Raw genomic sequence first — 22395 nt, 5'->3', positions numbered from 1 at the left:
ATGATAAAATAAAATAAAAAACAACGTGAATTTTCAGCTTCAAGATTTCAATCAATAGACACATTTATTACACACATACCATTACAGTAAACATACAGTATTTTTGTTACAGGAAATGCTGAGAATGAAGTAAGTGCTTTGTTTTGGCCTTAATAAACACGAGTAGCTTGCCTTTCCTTAATATTCTTTTGTGGTTTCTATAAAGTAGCCTATTTACATTATGTGATATGTTACTGCAATGTGTTCCTGATGTTCGTCCCTATGCATCTTTTAATAAACCTACTTAGTGAAAGCACCTTTGATTCAGATATAATTTAAAATATATTTAAAAAAACTCGATCTTTGACAAAAGAAATAAATAGTTGTTCTTATGTTGTGCCATTCAATAGACATCTTGTGCAAGGGCAGGTGCTCATTGACAGTTAACACTAACCTGCAGTGCAGACGTGCTTGATTCCCTCAGTGGACCTTGTTGTTTCTGTCTCTATCACAAGTGTTGGCCTGTATGTGCAGTGTTTGGACTGGCAGTGCATCAGTTTGTTACAGTGAAAACATACTAAATCATTTGGAAACAGAAAATGCTTCAAGCACACAATGGTGAAATTCAATCACATAATTGGCAACCAGATGCTGTGCAAAGCAAAAGCAAACAAAACTTAATAATAATAACATCGCTTCACGCCATGTGACTCAGTTTGTGTAAGGTCTGGGTGGCACACAGTAGGGCTGAAATTCTTGACGGATGAGACGCCATCAGACGGAGAGTGCTTATGTCGCTTCTTTCTTTTCCCTTTGGGCGTTCCTGCGAATCTTCATCTCTGTCAGCTGAATGTAGCGGATGACATTGGTGTCTGGAAAACAAAGACAGGAAAAGGCTGATTTATTTCCGGCTCTGACGGGAAATGGTGCATCAGTATGATCGTAAATCTACAGCGGAAGTTAGCATGGCTTAAGTAAAGTGGCTTTTGGAGTTCATTTTTGGAAATATTTTTTGCTTTTGTTTTCAGATGAAGAACCATATAATTATCTTTTCTTCTTTGTTTAAAAGCATTTACTGTGGAGTTTTAAAATGTTTCTCCAGAGCAAACATAAGCAACCAGTTAATCCAAGTTATCTAAATTTAAAAAATGTAGTTCAATTTTATTTTTTTTAGAGAATTAAAAGAACTTTTCTTCTAAAATGTGAATGTTTTCTTTTCATTTTGACCCATACAACAAAGAAATCATTATTGTCATCATTTCATGTCCATTTTACGGACCAAAGGACTACTCGATTAATTGAGAAAATAATTCACAGAATAATCAATTATGAAAATAATCCTTAGTTGCCGCCCGAAAGGTATCTCAGATATCATTTCTCAACTTCATCAATTCCACTTTCAAATTATAATCTTCCCATTTAAATTCTTTGAATTAACTAAATGCTGTAGTTGCAAAATGATCACCCACCCTAGTTCTACATAGCTGAGACAGACGTTTCTGGATAAATTCTCCTGCCACTCACAAAACAGCTGTTCCCTCCTTGTCCTTCAGAGGTCCTCTATGTGTCACACCATCAACTGTTCCTTTACTTTCATACTCAGCTGTTCCCCTTGTTTCTTACCCCCCTAAATAGCTCCCCAGTATAAACACAGGACCAGCTTCTTTCCCTCAGGTCCCCATCAGCACGACAACAGGTCGTTTTCACAGGAGACCTTTTTATATGATGTCACAGTGACGTCAGCACACCAGCTTCTGAGGCCTTTACCTGCCTCACAGTTAGCCTTTATATAATCACTTGATTCAGGGGATGTTAGAAATGTCAACACTACACCATTTGGATTCCCTTTTTGTTTGACCTATCTTTTTTGTTTGAATAAAGCCACTATGTGTGGAAGAGTTTTATTTAAAGAAGCTAATTGGTCCCATCCCTACTTGAGGGATGATCAAGGGGATTCATTGGTTTGATACAACCAGAGATGAGATGGCCAAAGATCTGCAATAATTACAGTAATCAGTCAGCTACTAAATTAAACACTAACTATGGTCATATGTTGGCTTATTCCATTTTTTATTTATAAAAGAGGTTTCTCATTTCAGCTACTTGAATGTGAAAAACCATTTAGAGTTTCTTTTGAGTAATGTTGCTTACAGACAAGCAAAAATGTCTTTGAGTTTAATCAGTTTTGGCGGAGATTGCATTTTGACCGGCGACTCTTTTCTGACAGTGTTTCTACCGTATCTATAGCTACTCAGTGAAAGACACATCCTGCCTGTCTCTGATTGGCCAGTGATAGTCAGCCAATCACAGGCAGAGTAGGGCAGGCCTTCATTGAATATATGAAATAGGATTGAGGTAGACAAGAGGGAGAGAAAAGCGACGAAAGTGTCAGTCACTGTACCGCGGCTTGTTCGAAACAGCGTACGGTTGACATCGAAAACCGGGCTTTTAATCCAAAATGGACCAAGGCGTTCACATTCAACCTCGAAACCGCTGAGTCTCATCTGCTCTAAAACGGTGGCAGTGGTTAAAAGTGGGAATGTGAAACTCCTACGAAACCAAGCATAAAATTACATTTGATAAAAGTTACCCACTAAATTTGGCAGTTAGGCTCCACAAAATAAGTGATCTTAAAGCCAACACGTTCATTTACTAGCCAACAATAACTTGAATTTTTAATGTATAACTAAATTATAATGCATCTTAAACATGGTGCTGCTGCATTCTCGTCTAAATCATAATTGGCTACCCCCTGCTCTAGATGGATGATCCACTGCTTTGTTCTAGATTTAATATCACAATTACTACGTTGTCTGTGATTAATCTCGCTATTATCTGGGAGGCTCTGGTGAAAAAAAAATATCTTTATCTTTATTCTTGTACATGTTTTTTTCATGGAAGAAATCAATCAGTACAGTAAGGTTAGGAGGACTATGTGCTGGTGCGTTGGTCCTGACCTGATGGCTCCTGTTTGTGGGACTCCTTCAGGTAGTACAGGGCCTTCTGGAAGTCTCCCAGGTGGTAATAGGCCACACCAGACCGGTACAGGGCTTTGAAGTTCTTCCCTTCCTTGTGCAGCACTTTCAAACAGTATTCCTTCACTCGTTCGTAGTTCACCAGCTCCATTTGTAAGAGACAGGCTGGAAAAGGGAAAGACAAAAATTAGGAGGTTTAAGGTTCATTATGTTATAGAATTACTAATATCTGTCTTGTCAGGTGTCAAAGTACAAGGGCCACACAGTTGGTGGAGTGGTCAGCACTCGAAGACCTTCGAGTCGACCACTCGGGCTTGCGCTCCGGCACGAAGACTGGCTTGCGCGTAAAGTGATAATACAGGACCTCCATATGATCGCAACATTCCTCGGGCCAGAATTTAACCAGGTGAGAATGTTGTCAGACTCAGACAGGAATGCCATACGTGCTCATGCCTGCACTCTCCTGCAAGCCATGGCTGCAGGTGCATCAGATGTGGAGAGTTGAGACCCAGAGCTATCCGGAGGCAAACCCACTCCTCCTCCCAGGCCTATTTAGAGTGCTGAGATGTTACGACGTTAACAGAGGACTTCCAAGTGGCCTATGTAAATGTATAAAGTAGTCTTGGGCTAGGGTAGCTAAGTGGTTAAGACCGGTACCCTTTGTGCAAAAGACATCATGGTCGCAAGTAGGGATGAATATTTCCGCCGATACCGATATCGCAAGTTTGATAAAGTATTTTAACATGTTTTCTTTTATTATGGCACCTCTTAGTAGAGCTTGTTTCTCATATCTGTTGTGTAGTTTTATTGTTAAGGGAAGTGGCGCGGTTTACGTACCCAGTATGGACACCCTTATCTCGGTTACAGTAACTTTGGCAGGGTATTCTTTTTTATTTATGTTCATGTTTGTAATTTATGATCCAAACTTTCTCACAGGAGTTTAGTGAGTTGAGGGAGTTAAACTGTACTTTAATTTAGTTACACACTTGCTATAAGTGGTAAAGGTTTCTAAAAACCTTTACTTGTAGTTGGTTACTTGTGTCTTATGTGACCTTGTTATTTGGAGGTAAAACATGTTTTGAAAATAAAGGAAGACATGTTAAAATACTTTATCAAACTTGCCAGTATTCATGGCAACCAGATATTTATTAAATGCAAAACATCGGAAAAGTAGCGCCGACTTGGCAGGTTGTTGCGGGGTTCAATATGCTCTATCAACCGTCGGAACCCTCGGCTGGTCGTCAAGAGCAATCATTTCCATTACCTTGATCGTTATTACCCTGGCCACTGTCTTCCTTTGGTCGAGTCCCAGCTGCGCTACTTTCTTTTTGTCTGCCGCCTAATGTTACTAGCGTTAGCTTCCTGCCGTTGTTTGTGTACTTCTGGGTGGCGGTTTTTCAAATGACATAACCAAATTTGTGGTATTGAATGACTTGACGCGGAACCCTCCGCGCATTACCTCGACTTTGCAAGTGTTGCATAATGCTTTTCGCGTATCTTCTATTGACACCCTGAAAAATCGCCCACACCGCTGACATTCTCTCTCACACACACACCTTGTGCTGCACTTGCGTCACTGACACTGTCATATACCCAAACAAATGCCGCATGGCCTCCCCTTCCCGACACACATACACAAACAGCAATTAGACGGGTATAAACATCGGTTGTTAAAATCGGCCGATGCCGAAAAAATGTTAAAAAATGACGAACATCGGCCGATACCGATATTAATGCCGATATATCGTGCATCCCTAGTCGCAAGTTCAACTCCACCCCTGGCAGGTTGTACTCAATGAAAGTCGCTTTGGATAAAAGCGTCTGCTAAATGACATGACATGTTATGTCATTCTTGACAAAAGGCAAAAGAGCTGTGTGCGTGCGCACATTTGAATAATGTTGGGCTGTAAACGGGTTTGGGCTTTTAAAAAGCTGTCAATCAAATGTGCTTGTCGGGATCGGGCCTGGTCGGGCCTAACTTTTATACCTGATTACAGCTCTGGTTAGCATGTTCTCCCCGTGTGTGTGGATTTTCTTCGGGTTCTCCGTTTCCACAATCCAACAACATGCAGATTTGGGGATTAGACAAAATTGGACACTCTAAATTGACCATAGGTGTGAATTTGAGAGTGAATGATTGTTTGTCTCTGTGTCCCTGTAATGGACTGGCGACCTGTCCAAGGTGTACCCCACCTTTCACTCTATGTCAACTGGGATTGGCACCAGTGCCCCCGTGACCCTCATGTGGGGGGATAATGAGTGAGTGACCACCAATGTACAACAGATTTGTTAGTAAAACTTTTCAGTATATAATTTATAATAATAAATCACCCCTCACTACAGTGACCTTTGCTTATCGGAAAATATTTCACTATTCATTTGCGCAGTAAGCTTGTTTTTTAAATATGGCAGTGCAAGATGGTGGCCTCCGTAAAGAAAGGCCCTAGTCTTAAGTACATATAAAAGGCTTTAACTAAGGCTACAAAAACATTTGTTTGATTTAAAAGTGACTGTACACTAATTATTATGAGATTATACACTGAACCTTTAAGTGAAGATGAAAGAAAGGGGGCAGTGGCGTAAACTTGAGGATGACTCATACTCTTTATGAATCGTTCATGGGCTTTGGAGTATTCAGAATCTTTTTATGTTGCAATGAGTATATGTTTATTTGTGTATGTTTTTATTACCCCTCGAGGACCTTTAGGACCTGGTCCTAATGAAGCAGAACCTAATATCTGAGGAACTGGTGAATTGTGCTTCGGTTATGCTTGGGTTGAGCATGACGTGGATCAGGTTAATGTTTGGAATAATGCTTAATTAAAGTCAATGCAGTGTCTCTAGAGGAACTGATGTGCAAACCTGCGTGTGGTTTGATTAACATTTTGATTGTGGACATTTTGACTGGTCCTCGTAGTTTTAAGGGGCTTTTTGAGGGTAAAGACTTGGTTTTATGGTTGGGGTAGAATTGGGTTTAGGGTAGGATTAGGTTAAAAGGTTAGGGCTGAACCTTTAGTTATGATAGTTGAGGTTAGGTAATGGCGATGCATGAGGGTCATCATAAGAACACTGTGTCATGTCTTCGGTAGGCTGTGTGGACCAAATGTCAAGCAAACATATCTTTGTGAGGACATTTTGACCTTGTGAGGACATTTTGGCTGGTCCACACAACTTTAACAGGCTTTTTAATGATTAAGACCTGGTTTTAGGGTTAGGGGTTAGGGTTTGGCATTAAGGTTAGGGTAAGGTTTGAGACAAATAACACAAAACCTGTGTGTGTGTGTGTGTGTTCTTACCGGCCAGGCTGTTGTAACACTCCAGCTCAGCGTTCTCCATAGCCCCTTTCTGCTCGTCTGTCAGCGTGCTGGATTTGCTGATGGTGGGCAGGAGGGGGGACGGGGACTTGGAGCTGGTGTCCGGGTCTCCCAGCACCCTGCACAGCCCCTTGATCTCCAGCAGAGCGCGGTGGTACTTGCCTATCGCCTCTCGGTACTTCTTATCCTTGTAGCACTGCGTGCCTTGACACTTGAAGTCCAGCGCCCGCCTCACGACGTCGGCAGGCTCGCAGTGAGACGGCTGCTTCCACATCGAGCCTCCATGATGCCGCTGCTGCTGGAGCTGCAGCTGCTGCTGTTGGTATCTGGCATCTTTGGTCCTGCTGCTGCCGCCGCCGCTGCTGCTGCTGCTGCTGCTGCTGTTGTTGGGAGGCTGTACGCACTGCTGGAGCCTCGGGGAGCCGCCGCCGCTGCAGCCGCTGTCGGCGAGGCTTCCTCTGCCGCTGCCATCGTGTCCAGCCTTCATCACGCTCATTTTCACGTTGTCTTTTTTATATTATTTGTATATTATTAAAGCTGCCTTAACACCCTGTAACTGTAATCTGTAACTGAGGCTCTCCTTTAATCACAGCATCTCTTCTCTGTGCCGAACAGACAGACGCGTCCTCGCCTCGCTCCGGTGTCGCAGCTACGTCGTCCTCTCTGTGCGCAAATGTGCTCGACGCGCTCCAACGTCTACAACCTCCTCTAGTATTTTTCCTCTGTGATGAGCCGATTGGTCGATAAACGCAGGAGCGATGGTCCAACAGGAAGAGAAGAGCTTTGATTTCATTATCTGTTTATTAATCTAGACATAATGTCATTATCAGCTTGTACACTGAACATGAAGTTCTTAGTCCTAGTAAGATAGATAGATAGATAGATAGATAATCTAAAGACAAAATATAATATATTAGAAAACAATAAGAACATACATACAGGCCAATAGGAAAAATATACCACCCTGGATTAAACTGCTGTTCTTCATCCTTATATTTATATTTATTTATCTATTTTCATTATTATTATTGTTTTTATTTGTGTTGCGTAGATAGATAGACTCAAACTCAGTGACTCTTGTTGCATCTTTGTATTGATAGGTGTAGTTACTGATAATGATTCCAGGCAATCTCATCCAGAAAATCCAATATTGCAGCCTCCATTTGTTAAAATGGGTAGAAGCAGTAAGAGGAGCTCTTCACAGCAGTGAATAAGAACCACCTCCTCTTGAATATTCCTATCAGTGCATGGCTCATCACAAATTGGTGGAAGGCAGTCATCCCCACTCAGAAGTATCAGATCATGTGCAGACTGTCTTTCTCCCTGACTGCTCATTTACTGCACAGCCACTGTAGTGAGACTCTGGCGGCAATCTCTAATGACAGGCTGTGATGTCATTAAAACTCAGGGGTATATGGAGGGTAACGGTGTTACACAAGTCACTGTTATGATTGCAGGTCGGGTGCAGGATAAAGGTCAACCCACCCCTCATATCCTCTGACACAAGAGCTTCTTGTTTTTAAAGTAATTTTTCCAACAACACGGAATGTGTCTGAGCTTGTTTATCTGCCATCTGTCACACACTGACTGCAGGGCAGTGAGTGAACTCAGCTGTCTGGGTGTGTCTCTGGAATTTCAGCTCTCTGGAGCAAATGCTAATCAAAAATAAAGACCGTGAACCATGAAAGCTGTTCAATGTGACTGGCTGCGTGATGCTTGACTTTACTCTTCTGACTGTACATTTCTTTTAGGCTAGAGGTAAACGAATTGTTAAGAAAGATGCGCACATGCACAAATGTTAATAAATAAAGAGTGCCTACAATTTTACTGAGTTGGATTCCAAAAATCCTGTGTAATTTAGAATAGTTTAAACATTTTGATTATATATAGGCCTGGAATACAAATCATATAACATTAGTATTGATTCATTCATACAGCTATGCTTACCATATTTATCATCAATAATCTGGTTTGGTAAGAAAACGTTAAAATAATAAGCCCAGCCCAACTCCATTTCTTTAATATGTTATTGCATTGCTTATTAAATATTATTTGAATTTCACAGTTTATTTCAACTTTATTGTTTCAGTAAATGCCCTCTGGGTTAGTATTTAAAACATTGATTTACCAAAGCAAGGTGGCGTCATCAAACTGCAACGTTAGACAGAGTGAGACGTCATCAGTGTGAGACTCTTTGTTGACATGTCGTCGTTGGATTTCAGAGGTAGATAAATTGGCGTTTTTTAATTCGATATAAAGTTATTTCCAGGGCTATTAAATCGTGACAGTGATATTTACTTCACGTGTCACATTAACATGTTTGATATGAAGCTGTCGTTGACAACTTACAAGTTCCGCTGTGTTTGTTAGCAGTGGCTGAAGATAAAGCTAACGTTAGCAATAACTAGCATCTCCTCCGCTTCATTCAAACGTCCGTTTATTAGAATCTCACTTTAGCAGTATCTATGTAGTTAAAAGTACTTTTCGCTGGTTCTGGAAATGCCTCGCAATTTAAAGATACCAATTAATCAGAAATTGCTCGTAACAATTACCTGTTTTTGAAGGCGTTATATACGTATTACTGTAAATATTCACTAAACTTAATGACATAAACAAAAACTATATATATTTACATTGTTTTTAAGATACACAATAATATGTAGTAATATACACTTTACAACATGAACATTTATGTATTAGTCATTAAAGTGTGAAGCCTCTTGAAGGGAAAGGTATGAATATAGACGTTCATATGTATATCATTTTAATATGTGAATCTGGAAATCTTTTCACTGACCCCCTGGAAACGTGGACTGTGATGAGACGAGACAACCGTGTATGAAGATGATGTAGATCAGTGGTTCTGAAACTTTTCATACCTACTTTATAGCTAACACTTTAAAAACCTGTTAAACAGAAGTGGGACAGGTAACATCAACTGAGGATATGGTCTTATCCACCCTGTAGACCAGTGGTTGCTTTTTATAGCAATGACCACCTTAGAAAATATTGAGCTCTCAAGTAACACCATTATCAACAATGTTAAAATACAGTGGTATAACTAGGCTGAGCAAAGTCAGGTACAGACTTTTCACAGGAGGCCAATTTATTCACAATAAGATTCTTTGTTCTCCTCATGCTCCTCTTCCTCACACATACTTCATACACTGGTATAGTGAAATTAGATTAAGATGGAGCAAATCTGAAGCGATGGGTACAGTAAAACAGTATTTCTGATTTTCCTCCACCAGAGGAAGCTCTTGTACCACTGGTGGTACATATACCACAGTTTGAATACCATGGATGTAGATAATATTAATTAATGCCATGAATATGATGTTGACTGACTGATTAGCTTTCCTACTTCACATTTTCTCTTCGCAGACAACCTTCTCGGGATTTCCTGGGTGGACAGTGGCTGGGTGCCAATTCTTAATCCTGGAAATGTCCTGGATTACTTCTCTGAGAGAAGCAACCCCTTCTATGACAGGACCTGCAATAATGAGGTAGTGAAGATGCAGCGGCTCACTCTGGAGCACCTGAAGTAAGTTTATTCATCTTACACACATTAAGCAGGTCATCAAGCACTGATAGTGGTCATATAAAATTATATTGTGCACATTACAGGACACATGACAAAACAAATATCTGTCTTTCCATCCATCCCATCCATTTTCTACTGCTTTATCCTCCACAGGAGGGTTGTAAATTACAAAAGAATTGCCCTTCTGGGATCAATATAGTTGCCTTAATCTAGATTTGATTTGCTCTTACTTTAGCCAAATTGCAACACAGACAATGCACAGTATGATTAGGAGTATGAGATGAATTGCATGTTTTGTTTCCAAACAGGTGCTGTTTTTAATGTTTTATTCTCCTCTCTCTAGTCAGATGGTGGGAGTGGAGTACATTCTTCTTCATGCTCAGGAGCCAATTCTTTATATAATCCGTAAACAACAGAGGCAGTCACCAACACAGGGTGAGCAGTGTCATCTCACTCAGCTGTCAGTAAAGAACTAAATTGTGGCCGCAGGCTGATGAGTCAGCAGACAGAGTACAGTGCATCTTTTGGTGAAATCATGAGGATGTATGGTTTCTAATAAAAATGTCAAATGATATGTATGACATACGGCTGACAAATAACTGGGAAATTAACTTCAGATGACCTAATGACACTGGGTGTGCCCTTTTAGTCATTATCCAGTTGCAGGAATGTGGTCACTTGTGCTAAAAAAAACATTTAAACATTAGAACACCTATATTTGTTTTTATTTAAATGCCTATTTTGTATTTTTACACTCTTGTCAAATGATTATGATTATTTATGATTAATGATTATTTGATTATTCATTTGATTACAAAAGGTTGATCAGTAAATGTAGCTCTTAGTGATTTGACTGGTTTCTGTTCAAGCAATGATTTAAAAAAAAGTCTTGCAATATTCCATGAATGATGCTCTTGAATATTTGTGTAGTGTTCAGTGTTTTTGCTGGAAATGTCCATTTATCTTGAATTTAAAACTCCTAAAGAACTAATTTTCTCCACTGATGTTTCTATTCTACAGTGATATCTTTGGCGGACTACTACATCATAGCAGGAGTTGTGTATCAGGCTCCAGACCTGGGGACAGTAATCAGCTCCAGAGCAGTAAGGATATAAATTGTTGTCCTATAATATAAACCTCAAAATGTCCACTCTAAAATGTGTTAATGGAGGATGTTTGTGTGTGGGACTGATGATAATGTGATATACATCAAATGTTGCTCTTTTAGCTTTCTGCAGTTCATGGAATCCAGTCAGCGTTTGATGAAGCCATGTCATACTGCCGCTATCACCCATCTAAAGGATACTGGTGGCACTTCAAGGACCAGGAGGAGAGAGGTACAGATTTTTAACGTCTTTGAAACTTCTCTGTTTAGTAGTAGAATAGTTTCTGTTAAAACATTATGAATATTTGGTAGAAAAGCATGAGTTATGCTAGTTAAGATGGAGTTAACAACTTGATTAACAAAATCCTTTACTACAGAAAAGGCAAAGCCAAAATCAAAGAAGAAAGAGGAGCCAAGTTCTTTGTTTCAGCGGCACCGTGTGGACACACTGCTTTTGGACCTCAGGTCAAAATTCCCACCAACGTTTTACCAGGTACTGTTACATTGACTCAAAGCAGCTATCAATGTAGAATAATGTTGATCTGTTTCATTAAAATTTCCTAGAATAAAAATTCCATTAGAATCCATGTATTACGTTTCATTCTGTGTTCTCTTTCAGCCTAAACCTGGGGAAAAGCCCATTCCAGGTATGTTATGAGTCATTACATTATAGTCTGAATCTTTAGTTACATGGTAGAGTCTGTGAAACGTCACTGCTTGCTTTATATTGAAATTAATGTAAACAAAATTCATGCTCACGCATCATTTTGGTTTTTATTCCAAGTTGTGATGACTGAACAAATCAAATGCAGTCCAGTGGATACATGGAAACAAGTTAACAACCAACAAACTGAATAAAACTAACTATAAGTAACATGGAAAAATTAAGTGTTAAATTGAAGAATAGCACGAGATACAACACAATATTGAGTGGCTATATTGACATTTTAACATGTGCCTGTGTACAACTGACTGAGATCTTGATGGATTGGGATGTATTAATGTAATTTAATATCTAAAATGTAATATATTTACAGTTTATTTATTCTCGTTTTTAATATTATTATCCAGTTTCTAATTAATATTAACTCTGTGTGTTGTGTTTATTCTATTTCCTGTACTTTTTAATTTTGTTGTATGAACATACAATGACAATAATTGTGATTCTGATTCTGATGTAGATTTCAGATTTTACTGATCCACAAATATTCCTTAACTTTTCCCATGACTGCATGTTCTCGTGTTGCAGTTGAGGTGAAAAAAGAGCCTGAACCTCCCACAGAAACTGTAAAACAAGAGGAGAGGGAACCGGCCACAAAGTCGTCCGCTCCAGCTCCACCAAGTAAACCTCCTCCTGAGAAGAGAGCACGGCTGCAGTGATGGATACACATGTCGCTCTCTGTGAAGATGGAGTAGAGCCATGAAAAGTCCTACAGCACTAATTGAAAAAGATATAGAATATGTCCTGCCCTCTTCCAGAACTGCAAGATGATTCTCCACTCTGCTCATTTGATCAGTTTACAGGATGCTAAGAATGAAATGGCCCCTCTCAGTGCCAGGACTACTTTTACACTGTAACCTTAGTCTCGTGTACTTAATAGGTTTGGCATCATGGACGTTTCAGGCAGCTGCACCAACAAATGGGCTTTAAACGTTTTGATATCAGCAGGTATTTCGTCTTGGATTTCGTCTTTTTTTTTTGCAAATGATAGGCTGACATCATCATCAGTGTCGGATTACGCTGACATCAGCGTAATATTTGCGGTTTAGTGACTTCATGGGACAGTTTTGATCCCTACTCTACTTCACAGCATGATGTGTCATGAAAGCATTATCACATCTGAAATGTAAAACCCCTCTTAATCCAGACTCTTTAGTTACAAATATTTTCACTTGTTTTTTGTATTAAAAAGTATCTGCTATTCTATCCTAATGTGTTTAATTGATGACAAGAAGAATAAGAGAGTAGGAAAAAAACAAAACAAAGTACAGAAATCTTCAAATTAATCAGGATAGTCTGAAAAAAAACCTTTGTGAACAGTCAGTAAATGGTCTTTATGAAAACGGTGGGAACTTGAAGTAGCAGGGTGTTATCAGCAGGTGTCGCCATTTGGTCACACACAGTTTATTCCAAGAATATATATTTCTTTCTAGTGTGCAGCACTGTTGAACCATTTTTAGTTTAAATATCGGAACAAAGAAGATCTTCATCTTTAGATGAATTTGGTGTGTCTAATAAGTAATAAAAGCACAGTATGGATAGATACAGGGGTTTTGGTAATATATATTTTTGGTAATATTATATAATATAATATATTTACTAATGTACAGTCTTTTGCAGGTGAGACCTTGTCATAGAGCAGTAATAAGTAATTAATTCAATTATTGTAGAATTGAAATGAACCAACACATTATCCCCACTTTAAAAGAGTTAAAAATACCAGTAGGAAAAGTTTATGGTAAAATAATTCTTAGATCAACGGTATACCATTATCATTGAGTAGCTGGGTTTCTAATATTATTGTTGAACCAGTTTTCAAAGGTCTAGTGCGTACAAATTAAATGACGTTTTTCATTTGGCTCGAATTGAGGATAAAATAATTGTGCTTAAGTCATTCCTGACTGTATGAATTGTTTTCGTTACTGCCAATTGACGCTTTTTTTAATATCAGGAGCAGGGTCAACATACAGAGGTTGCCATTTTGGACCACCAAAACAAACAAATTATTCATATATGTAGTTGCTAACAAAAGGCAATAAAACAATGCTGACAAATTGTACACATTGTCCCTTTTAAACGATAAAACCGTCTTAATTCAATGTGCTGATTACCTCAGCTAAATCGGCTATCTGCATCACCACAGCTGCCACGCACAGAAGCCACGAAGAAGAAATTCCTCGCAGGGCGTGGTGGGATAGGAGTCCCCTCATTGGAGGACTGAGAAGAGCGCCCCTGCTGGTTGTCCAGTTGAACAGGAGGAGAAGAAGAAGGAGAAGAAGAAGAAGAGGAGGAAGAAGATGGCTGCAGAGGGGATTTTCAGGCCAGTGTCTGGAAACACAGCGGCGTTTGTCATGTTTGGCGGACACTAGCCAGCGTGTCTGCCCCGGTTGTTGCCGTCGCTTGCTCGGTTCCGCTTCGGATTAAAACAACATGGGGTCGCAGACTCTCCAGATCCTCCGGCAGGGGGTCTGGGCTTCAATCACAGGCGGATGGTACTACGACCCAGACCAGAACACGTTCGTCAACGCTTTACATCTCTACATCTGGCTCTTCCTGCTATGTTTCCCCTTCACTCTCTATATGGTGAGCTCTACCACAACTGCTGCCGTTCTTTTCTTGTTGTTTCCCCCGTTCAAAACCCCATTAACTCGATGTTTTTGTCGCTTCACTCAAGTTACCCAACACGGTGTCTGTCCGCTCTGTCACGGGATACTAACGGTCTCTGTCTATTATCTGGAGCGAACAATGTACATGACTCTTTAAACCCTCAGAAAACCTTTTATTACACCTAAAACACACCGATTGATTATTAAATTATCAGGTTTACTGGCAGATAAAATCATTGTAGGTGGGACACATGAACAGAATAATGTCTTGATGCTTCGTCTGTGAGTGAACCATCCACCAACGAGATTGGACCAGACTACTCTATTGTTTAAATTCAGTGTTTATCTGCACGCCAGGTTATTAAGCAGCAGATTACACACAACCACTTAATTTATTTCGTCCCCCTCTATCTGATATCTACTTGTTTTCCTACTGTCTGTTGTGATTTAAGAAGCAGCAGCAGCTACCAGCTGTGACTGCAAGATCACAGCTGACAAGGACAGCTTTAATCTGCCATTCAAATAAATGACTGGCTGTTTATTTGTTCAGGTTATTTGTCTCTGGGGGTCTTTTGTTTACGTCTGTCCTCTAAACTGCCCAGAAAGGACACACGTCGAGCAGCTACTACTATCAGAACACTGCATTGACTTCAAATAATTTGGACAGCTTAACTGAAATTACTCAACTCACCAGCCGGGGCAATTTTTCTTTAGTTTATGTGTGCTTAATAAAGTGGTACCCACTGAGTATCATTCTGAACCAGTCTTGTCTGACCTCTGGCATCAATGATACATTTGTGCCACTCAGTGAAATACTCTCTGTAAACCGTAGCAATGTTTATGTGTGAAAATCTCAGTCGGTCAGCAGTTTCTGAAGTAGTCAGACCAGACGGTCTACCTCTAAAATCACAATTCTGATGCTCAGTTTGTCAAGTTTTCATCTTGACGGTGTCTACATGCCTAATGCAGTGAGCTGCTGCCATATGATTGACTCATAAGGTATTACAGTATCATAAGGTGTCCCTAATAAAGTGACAGATTAGGGTATTCCCACGGTCTGGTGTGGCGCACATGCTGGCAAAATTATAAGCTCAAGTGAGATGGAATGTAAAAGCTAGAACTTGGTGAAATGAAAACCAAGATAAGGAGTAGATAAACAAAATATGGTGTAACACAAACCACAATTCACGCAGTACTCCTAACCTTAATCAGAGCCTCAGTAATGCCTCATTAGGACCAGGCTTTGGTTCCCATGAGATATCAGAAAAGGTCCTTCCTATACACACACATAAGGTTGTATTTGTGGACTCACCATCAAAGATTTTTATCACACTCTATCCTCCACACATAGAAGTTCAGAGCTGTCAGTGAATGCATCACTGCGGTTTATCAGTATATGTCTTCATGTTAGGAAATGGCTGTTTGCTCAGCATACCGCCCACTATATTAAGAAGCCGATGTTTCATATCGGTTCGTGGTTTCCGTTCTATTCCTGGAGTGGAAATATGTCGGTCAGGTCTGTGGTTTATATTGAGCCACAGGTTAAAGCGCTGCTGCAAGTTGTTTTTTTTTAATAACCCCCACACTGATGCAGGAACATGTCTCAAGGACAGTGGAGACGCAGCAGCTCAGACACCTTGTTGTGGTGGACGTGTAGGTGTAGGTGATTAAACACTCTACCTTTTTAGTACTTTTCAAAACCCGGGTATGCATCATAAATAGCTGTTGTAATTATATGTTCGGCTTATTGTGAGTAATAGTCAGTTGCTGGTTTGAGCTCGCACAAGGGCATCAATTCAAAGTTATAAAGAACGCCGACATATTAATGTCATGATGACGAGCAGCAAATTGTCTCATTAGGAAGCCAATCTCAGTCTAATATGATTCATAAACAAAGTAGTTGCATATTGTTGTAGGTCAATTACCTGATCAGTCAAGCAACTGATCATTAGCACTTGATGTATAGTAATGACCTTCACTTCAACGTCATTAATCTGCCAAACTGTTGTTGTGTTGTCATTTTGGACATTACTGTCATTAAGAGGAACAGTGCAAGGCTTTAAAACATGCATAGACCTATTTAAAAGAGGAATAAAACAATAACGGTGCACACTTGGAAATCAATAACAATTTGATATTCCTATATGGCTGTTGAGGTTGATAAAGAAAGTAAAATAGTAGGTGTTTTGAACATTTCTCCTCCTTTCTCTAATCCTAGGCCCTGCCGCCAACCATGGTGATTGTGGGAATCTACTGTGGTGTGATCGCTGCCATGTTTGTGCTGCTGAAGACGGTGAACTACCGCCTCCACCATGCCCTGGATGAGGGGGAGGTGGTGGAGCACCAGGCCAAAGAGAGCCAGGGCAGCAGAGGCGGCACTGAGGGGGCGAACGATGGAGGTGTCACCCGGCGGGAGGACAGCAACGGCCCTGGGTAAGTCATACTCGTGACTGAGTGTTCTGAGGAGGAGAATAGAATAAAAGGTAGAGGGCGTCATGCTTCCTGAGCAGTGATGACACCACAGTGTGGTTGTGGATGTCAGAAATCTGTTGAATGAAGTCATCAAATGACTACGATATGTCATCAGAGAATGATCAAATGAAACACAGGCTTCACTGATAACAGGAGGGTTTCGTTACTGCAAAGAAAGGATTTTCACAGACGTTAATTGTCTTGCATATCGTGGACCATTGTTTCGTGAGGTACCCTGTGATTCCCACCACTAATATTTTGTGTTTATCCCTTTTTAAATGTGATATAATCCACCGTTGTCTATCAGAGCTGAGGCCAAGGGTTGAGTCATCTGGTGATGAAACATAGAAAGACGCAGGCTCCATTATTGTGCTTTAAAAGGTTCCAGATAGTCACATCCAGCTTTAACCAGAATGTTGTCTTTGATACTTTGTACCTTCATTTGGAAAAAGAAACAAAATAATCTAGTTCTAGCAAACAAATGTACACTTCCTCAATTCGTTACTTAATTTACATTTAATTTGTCCACACTCTGGCTTGTGTTGTCAAGATGAATGCTTGTGTTTTTCCCACTGAAAGCTGCTTGCTTTTCTATTTTGCCTTGGAGGCTTCGCCTGTAAGTGAAATAAAGTCCTGTTTACATTCAGTGTTCCTCAACTAAACACATATTTGTGTGCATCCTTGAGGCCAAACAAGTGTATTTCCTTCGGTATATAAAACTTGGAAGAACTATTGGGAGGAACGCAGTGTCCAGCTTTAATTGAATTTATCTTGTCGTTGGTTGCGTCTTATTTCACAGTCGGCGTGTTGACGCATGAATATGAGCTTGGACAATTATATATATATATATATATACAGTGTATATATATATATATATATATATATATATATACACATATACAGTATATTGTGTATATACAGTATACAGAGGATAGCACACATTAGTTTTAGTTTTGATGTGTCTTTGTTGCTCATTGGCCAAGTTATCCTTGGGAAAAATAAATTAATGTAAATTATAAACAACCTTATTTTATTTATTTATTTTTAATCCGTTATTATTTAATGCTTTAAGATAGGATAGGTGTTCAACATGTGACACCTTTATTATAAACAAGTATATTACCAATGAAATATGGCGCAATTAATACCGTAGTTACGGTAATTGACCCCATGATGTTTATGTTGAGTGTGACCGTTATTTAGCAGATGATTGATGTGCCCACCAGTGAAACTCGGTCCTGTTAGCATGACCGAGTGGGTTGCAGTTTCAAGCCTCGGACCAAGGCTTGGACCACCCCCGTTCTAGTAATACAAAGCTAATTGCAAATCGTTGTTATTACACTTAAAGTATAAAGAGCATAAACTTAACGTTTGCCTTTTTATTTTTTTTATTTTCAAGGCATCAAAATCTGCAACACACACCATTCATAAACTAAAATGTGCACAGACAGACAGACAGACAGACAGACAGTGACCAATGCTGTTTAAGGGATAATTTGGAAAGAATTTGTTCTTTATTATATTAACATATTATCTTCAAACCACCCCATGCATCAGTCTTCAGCCCTAGACAGAAGATACAACAGTCACAAATAATAGAAATAAATTTCACTTTGCTGTTTTTTTTTAATTGCATTGTCCCGCACTGTGGTTTTCAGCCTTGGTGAAGTTCTCTAACTTTAAATGCCAGTCTTTTTTTAAGAGGAACAAATGCCAGTGACTTTTTTTCTTTTTTTTTTGTACCGTTTTACTGCCCATGACTCGAAGAGGTGACTCATATTCACATTCCGAAGGGAGCACTAAGCAGGACGCTGAGAGAGGGGAAAAGGCAACGAGAAAAATGAGAGCTCTCAACCACAGGAGCAGTCGCAACTTTGCCCACACATCTGGAGTCACATTCCAGGTTGTTGGAGTTTACAGTAGAGCAGACAAGCTGAGCTGAAGCTGATTAACGTGTTGTTGGTTGTTTCTTTTACATCACCACCCACTTGTTTTCCCCTCACTGGTCTTTTTTTTTCTTTTTTTTTTCTCCCTCATTCATTAACTGGATACGTGATGTAGTTCATGACTCTGTGTGTTTGTGTTGTGGTTTGATCCTGATTTTTTTTATCTAAGTTATTTGATTTTGACATAACGACTGTTTAAACAAGCATTTCTGGACTAAATATAGAGACGTAGAGACATTTACATATGTTTTTGTAAGTGACGTCAAGGCCTGTTTTGAAGTTTTTAAAGTTAAATGATGAGTATGGGATGAGACCATAAACAGTATTATTATCGATGTTTACAAAATCAAACATAATAAGTCGAATTGTAGTGAACTTTAATGAACAGGATCATCATGAATGGAAAGAATTGTGAATGTTTTACGTGGGTGACATAGCTCGCCAACATACAGTCCTCTTGATTTATTTAGTGCCACAAGGGGGAGCTGCACCTTTCCACTTATTCCTGGACCTTTTAAGATTCTTGTAAAAAAACAAAAGAAAAAGAAAACTGTAAAAGTAAGCTTTGTTATTGTTATGTAAAGATCAAATGGATACAAACCAAGATTTGAAGATACAGACACAAGGCTCCGCCCAATTTCTGTTTCGAAACCTAAAAAAAATATTTTTTTATCGCAAATATTTTTGGCTAGTCACAAGATTTATTTCCATCCTGTGTTTTTTTTTTTTTTTACCAAGATCTTGTATTGATGATGGGAGAGTTGGACCACTGCGCTCATCTCTAGCATCCACATCCCAAAGATTCTCAATGGGGTTAAGGTTTGGACTCTGTGGTGACCACTCCACAGTGAAAATGATGTCTCATGCTCCCTGAACCACTCTTTCACAATTTGAGCCCGATGAATCCTGGCATTGTGAGGGGAAGAGAAAAATCCGTTGACGAAATAATCAATCAAAAATTGAGTCTATTCAGGTCGTCGGCTGACCTCATTCTTCGGGGCACATGAACCTCGACCTGACCAACTGCCAAGACTGGTGGCACCTTTTTTCTTGACCAGGCAGTGTATGATTCTGTGCCTAATGTATGGAACGTTTGGCTCATAAGATGGGAGTGCGCTGTGCCTGTAACTAATACGTGTGTGTGTGTGTGTGTGCAGGGATCCTGGAGGGGGTATCGAGATGGCAGATTTCATCAGGCAAGAGACTCCTCCAGTGGACTGCAGTTCTAGGAACTCCTATATTGGGATGGAGTCTAACCAGCAGGTGAGCAGAGCAGTGGTTTGCTGTAAACTTAATATCCAGTAACACGACCCCGTTTAAATCAACTACCCCCTTCTCTTCCTTCTTTTCAGCAAGACAAATGTGTGTTTTTGGTTTTTTTTCTTCAAATAAAAGACGGGAAATGTGCCAAAGTAGTTAGCCTCCTGGTTCAGACCAGCACTGCACTTAGTGTCTGTTTAATTTACTGTCCATCTTGTTTCTGCAAAGTGTGAGGTCCTGCAATGTTTTGGCTCGCATGACTCCCTGTGGAACTTCCCGTGTAAGCAAACAATAGTGATAAACATCCAGTGTTTCTCACGAAAAACTTGTTGTTTAGCAAAAGTGTCAGATACAATTTTCTTCTTTCTTTTTGAAGCTTCGTTGAAAGTCTTAATCCAGTATTGTTTACATTTACTGGCTTTGTATTTACTCTTCTTTGCTTTTGCTTTTTTGCATAATGTCCCGTTGCATTACTACCACCTGCGGCTGCCCTTTTAATATAGATTTTAAATGATCAGCTGGTACTGGGGTTAATTTGGCAGTCACACAAATCATCCATTGATCATTTAATGAAGTTATCAAAAGTGAAAATGAAAGGCTTCAGTATCTGTTGTATATGTATTACATTTGTCTGGACTATATACTATTGTACATATAATGAATTTTCTTTTGACAGTACATTTGAAAAGAAATGAACACTTTCTAGTTGATAACTCTACTTTATTTTCATCTTTCTGTGCGTGAGAAGGTCCTTTTTCTATTCTAAAATGAAAATGATGATGAAGCAAGGACTATAAAGACATAGTCCTTCTGCTTCCACACCAAACTCATCTGGGTAGAACCTTGTGTGATTGGCTAGAAATTTGAAATGTGTTTGGTTAACATTGAAATGTTGTCATTCCCTATGAGGGCCCCCCAGGAGCTTATGTTTCTGGAGCAACCGCACAAACCCTGACATAGGATTCCAAAACGGCCACCGCTTGCATCAATAGTGAAAAAACACACTTAATTGCACTTATGTCTTATTTGTTTCACATTTAGTCAGTTGTACACAGAGTAGTGTTAATTTATCTTTATCCGTGCACTTGGTGCCGAGTTGTTAATCTGTGGCTTCTGACAGTGCACCAAGGTGTCGTTAATCCCAGTTGCGACCTCCGATGGAATGCCCCACGAACACACAGGGTTTCATTCGATTACATACGATCTCTATGACATGCGGCAGCTCATGTTATGTCGCCGTTTTATTCTGTGAGATATATTTAACCCCTGAATCCTCATGGGTGCACTGTGTGTCCTTGGTTCACTAATCAATCGGCACGTTGCGCTCAGCTGTTCTGTGCCGAGCAGGAAGGGAAGCCCAAACTCTACTCTGTGATGAGATGTTTGATGTCTGGACCAAAGGCTTTCAAAAGACAAACTTGAGCTGACTTATCTTTTTTTTTTTTTAATTTAATTTCAGATTATGTCCATTCACGGAAGAACAACAGTTGCCAAAGGTAACAATGACTGCACATACTTTGTCGTGTCTACAAAAATACTTTTTCAAATGATTTCAAGTGTGTTGGATAGTCTATGTTTCATTTGTCCATTGTGGGCTACTGTAAGAACATCCATCCATCCATTTTCTAGTACATTATTCTCCACAGGAGGGTCGCAGGGCAATTGCAGCTGACATGGGGCGAGAGGCGGGGTACACCCTGGACAGTTTGCCAGTCCGTCACAGGGTCATATAGAGATTCACTCTCACATTCATACTTACAGTCAATTTCGAGTGACCAATTTACCTAATCCCCAAATTGCTTGTTCTAACCCGGGTTAACCACTACAGCAACCCTGTGGCCCCACTGTAAGAACAGGAGCTGACCCAGCTCCTGATATAAATATAAATTCTAGGCTTATGAAAACCCACTTATGCAATCAGGTAATTGTATACACACTGTATACTTATGTAAGTATAATTATTTTATCCTCAATGTCTGCCAAATGAGCACAATTGACTGTTTGCACAGAGCGTCACTTCCAACTTCTAGTAAAATAGTGGTGAGTTGTCGTTAAAGGGGAACTTGGACTTTCTACGGTAGAATTAGTGTTTGAAATGTCCAATATAGATCGAGAATCTTAACATTGTCTTTTAGCAGTTTTAGTAGTTAGCCCTGAGGGAATCAACATGAACTATAAAATGAAAAAGGCATTTAAATTTAAGTATCGTAAGAAGACGGACGTCGAGCACTGCTACATCCCCCACAAAATTCTATTAATTGTCACTAAAAGCTCATGGTAATTCTGCAGACACTGACAATACATCCCTGCGTTGTTGGCTGACAGCTTACCGGAAATAGTCGAGTCAAATGATCATTTTAGATTAAATAATGTCCTGACCTATACACATTATGTTCCATAGACTGAAGAAAACATCTTTGTTCCTCACAGATCTGCACAAATATCACACAGTAATCATTTAAAATGTATTATT

General features: G+C 39.7%; 3 protein-coding genes across 3 annotated transcripts in view; 2 read left to right on the top strand and 1 right to left on the bottom strand.

Moving 5' to 3' along the window:
- Window positions 1-38: 38 nt before the first annotated feature.
- Window positions 39-6990, bottom strand: LOC122783171 (tetratricopeptide repeat protein 9A). The gene is made up of 3 exons (XM_044047816.1): window positions 6251-6990; window positions 2937-3119; window positions 39-851 (listed from the first exon to the last, which is right to left on the bottom strand). The coding sequence occupies exons 1-3, from the start codon at window positions 6762-6764 to the stop codon at window positions 769-771; spliced, it is 780 nt and encodes a 259-aa protein (XP_043903751.1). The 5' UTR covers window positions 6765-6990; the 3' UTR covers window positions 39-768.
- A 1450-nt stretch (window positions 6991-8440) lies between these two features.
- On the top strand, window positions 8441-12844 carry med6 (mediator complex subunit 6). The gene is made up of 8 exons (XM_044047195.1): window positions 8441-8492; window positions 9653-9812; window positions 10156-10247; window positions 10833-10915; window positions 11041-11149; window positions 11295-11410; window positions 11537-11564; window positions 12167-12844. Exons 1-8 carry the CDS (start codon window positions 8471-8473, stop codon window positions 12295-12297), a joined length of 741 nt encoding a protein of 246 aa, XP_043903130.1. The 5' UTR covers window positions 8441-8470; the 3' UTR covers window positions 12298-12844.
- A 1019-nt stretch (window positions 12845-13863) lies between these two features.
- pcnx1 (pecanex 1) overlaps window positions 13864-22395 on the top strand; it is a 34177-nt gene continuing 25645 nt past the window's right edge. The window contains exons 1-4 of the mRNA XM_044047194.1: window positions 13864-14221; window positions 16463-16677; window positions 19820-19925; window positions 21382-21418. Coding sequence (XP_043903129.1) covers window positions 14069-14221; window positions 16463-16677; window positions 19820-19925; window positions 21382-21418 — 511 coding nt within the window. The 5' untranslated portion in view covers window positions 13864-14068. The remainder of the gene's footprint in view (window positions 14222-16462; window positions 16678-19819; window positions 19926-21381; window positions 21419-22395) is intronic.

Source organism: Solea senegalensis, linkage group LG16, assembly GCF_019176455.1.
Source record: "Solea senegalensis isolate Sse05_10M linkage group LG16, IFAPA_SoseM_1, whole genome shotgun sequence".
Classification (NCBI taxonomy): domain Eukaryota; kingdom Metazoa; phylum Chordata; class Actinopteri; order Pleuronectiformes; family Soleidae; genus Solea; species Solea senegalensis.
This window is presented reverse-complemented; position numbering and strand designations above follow the sequence as displayed.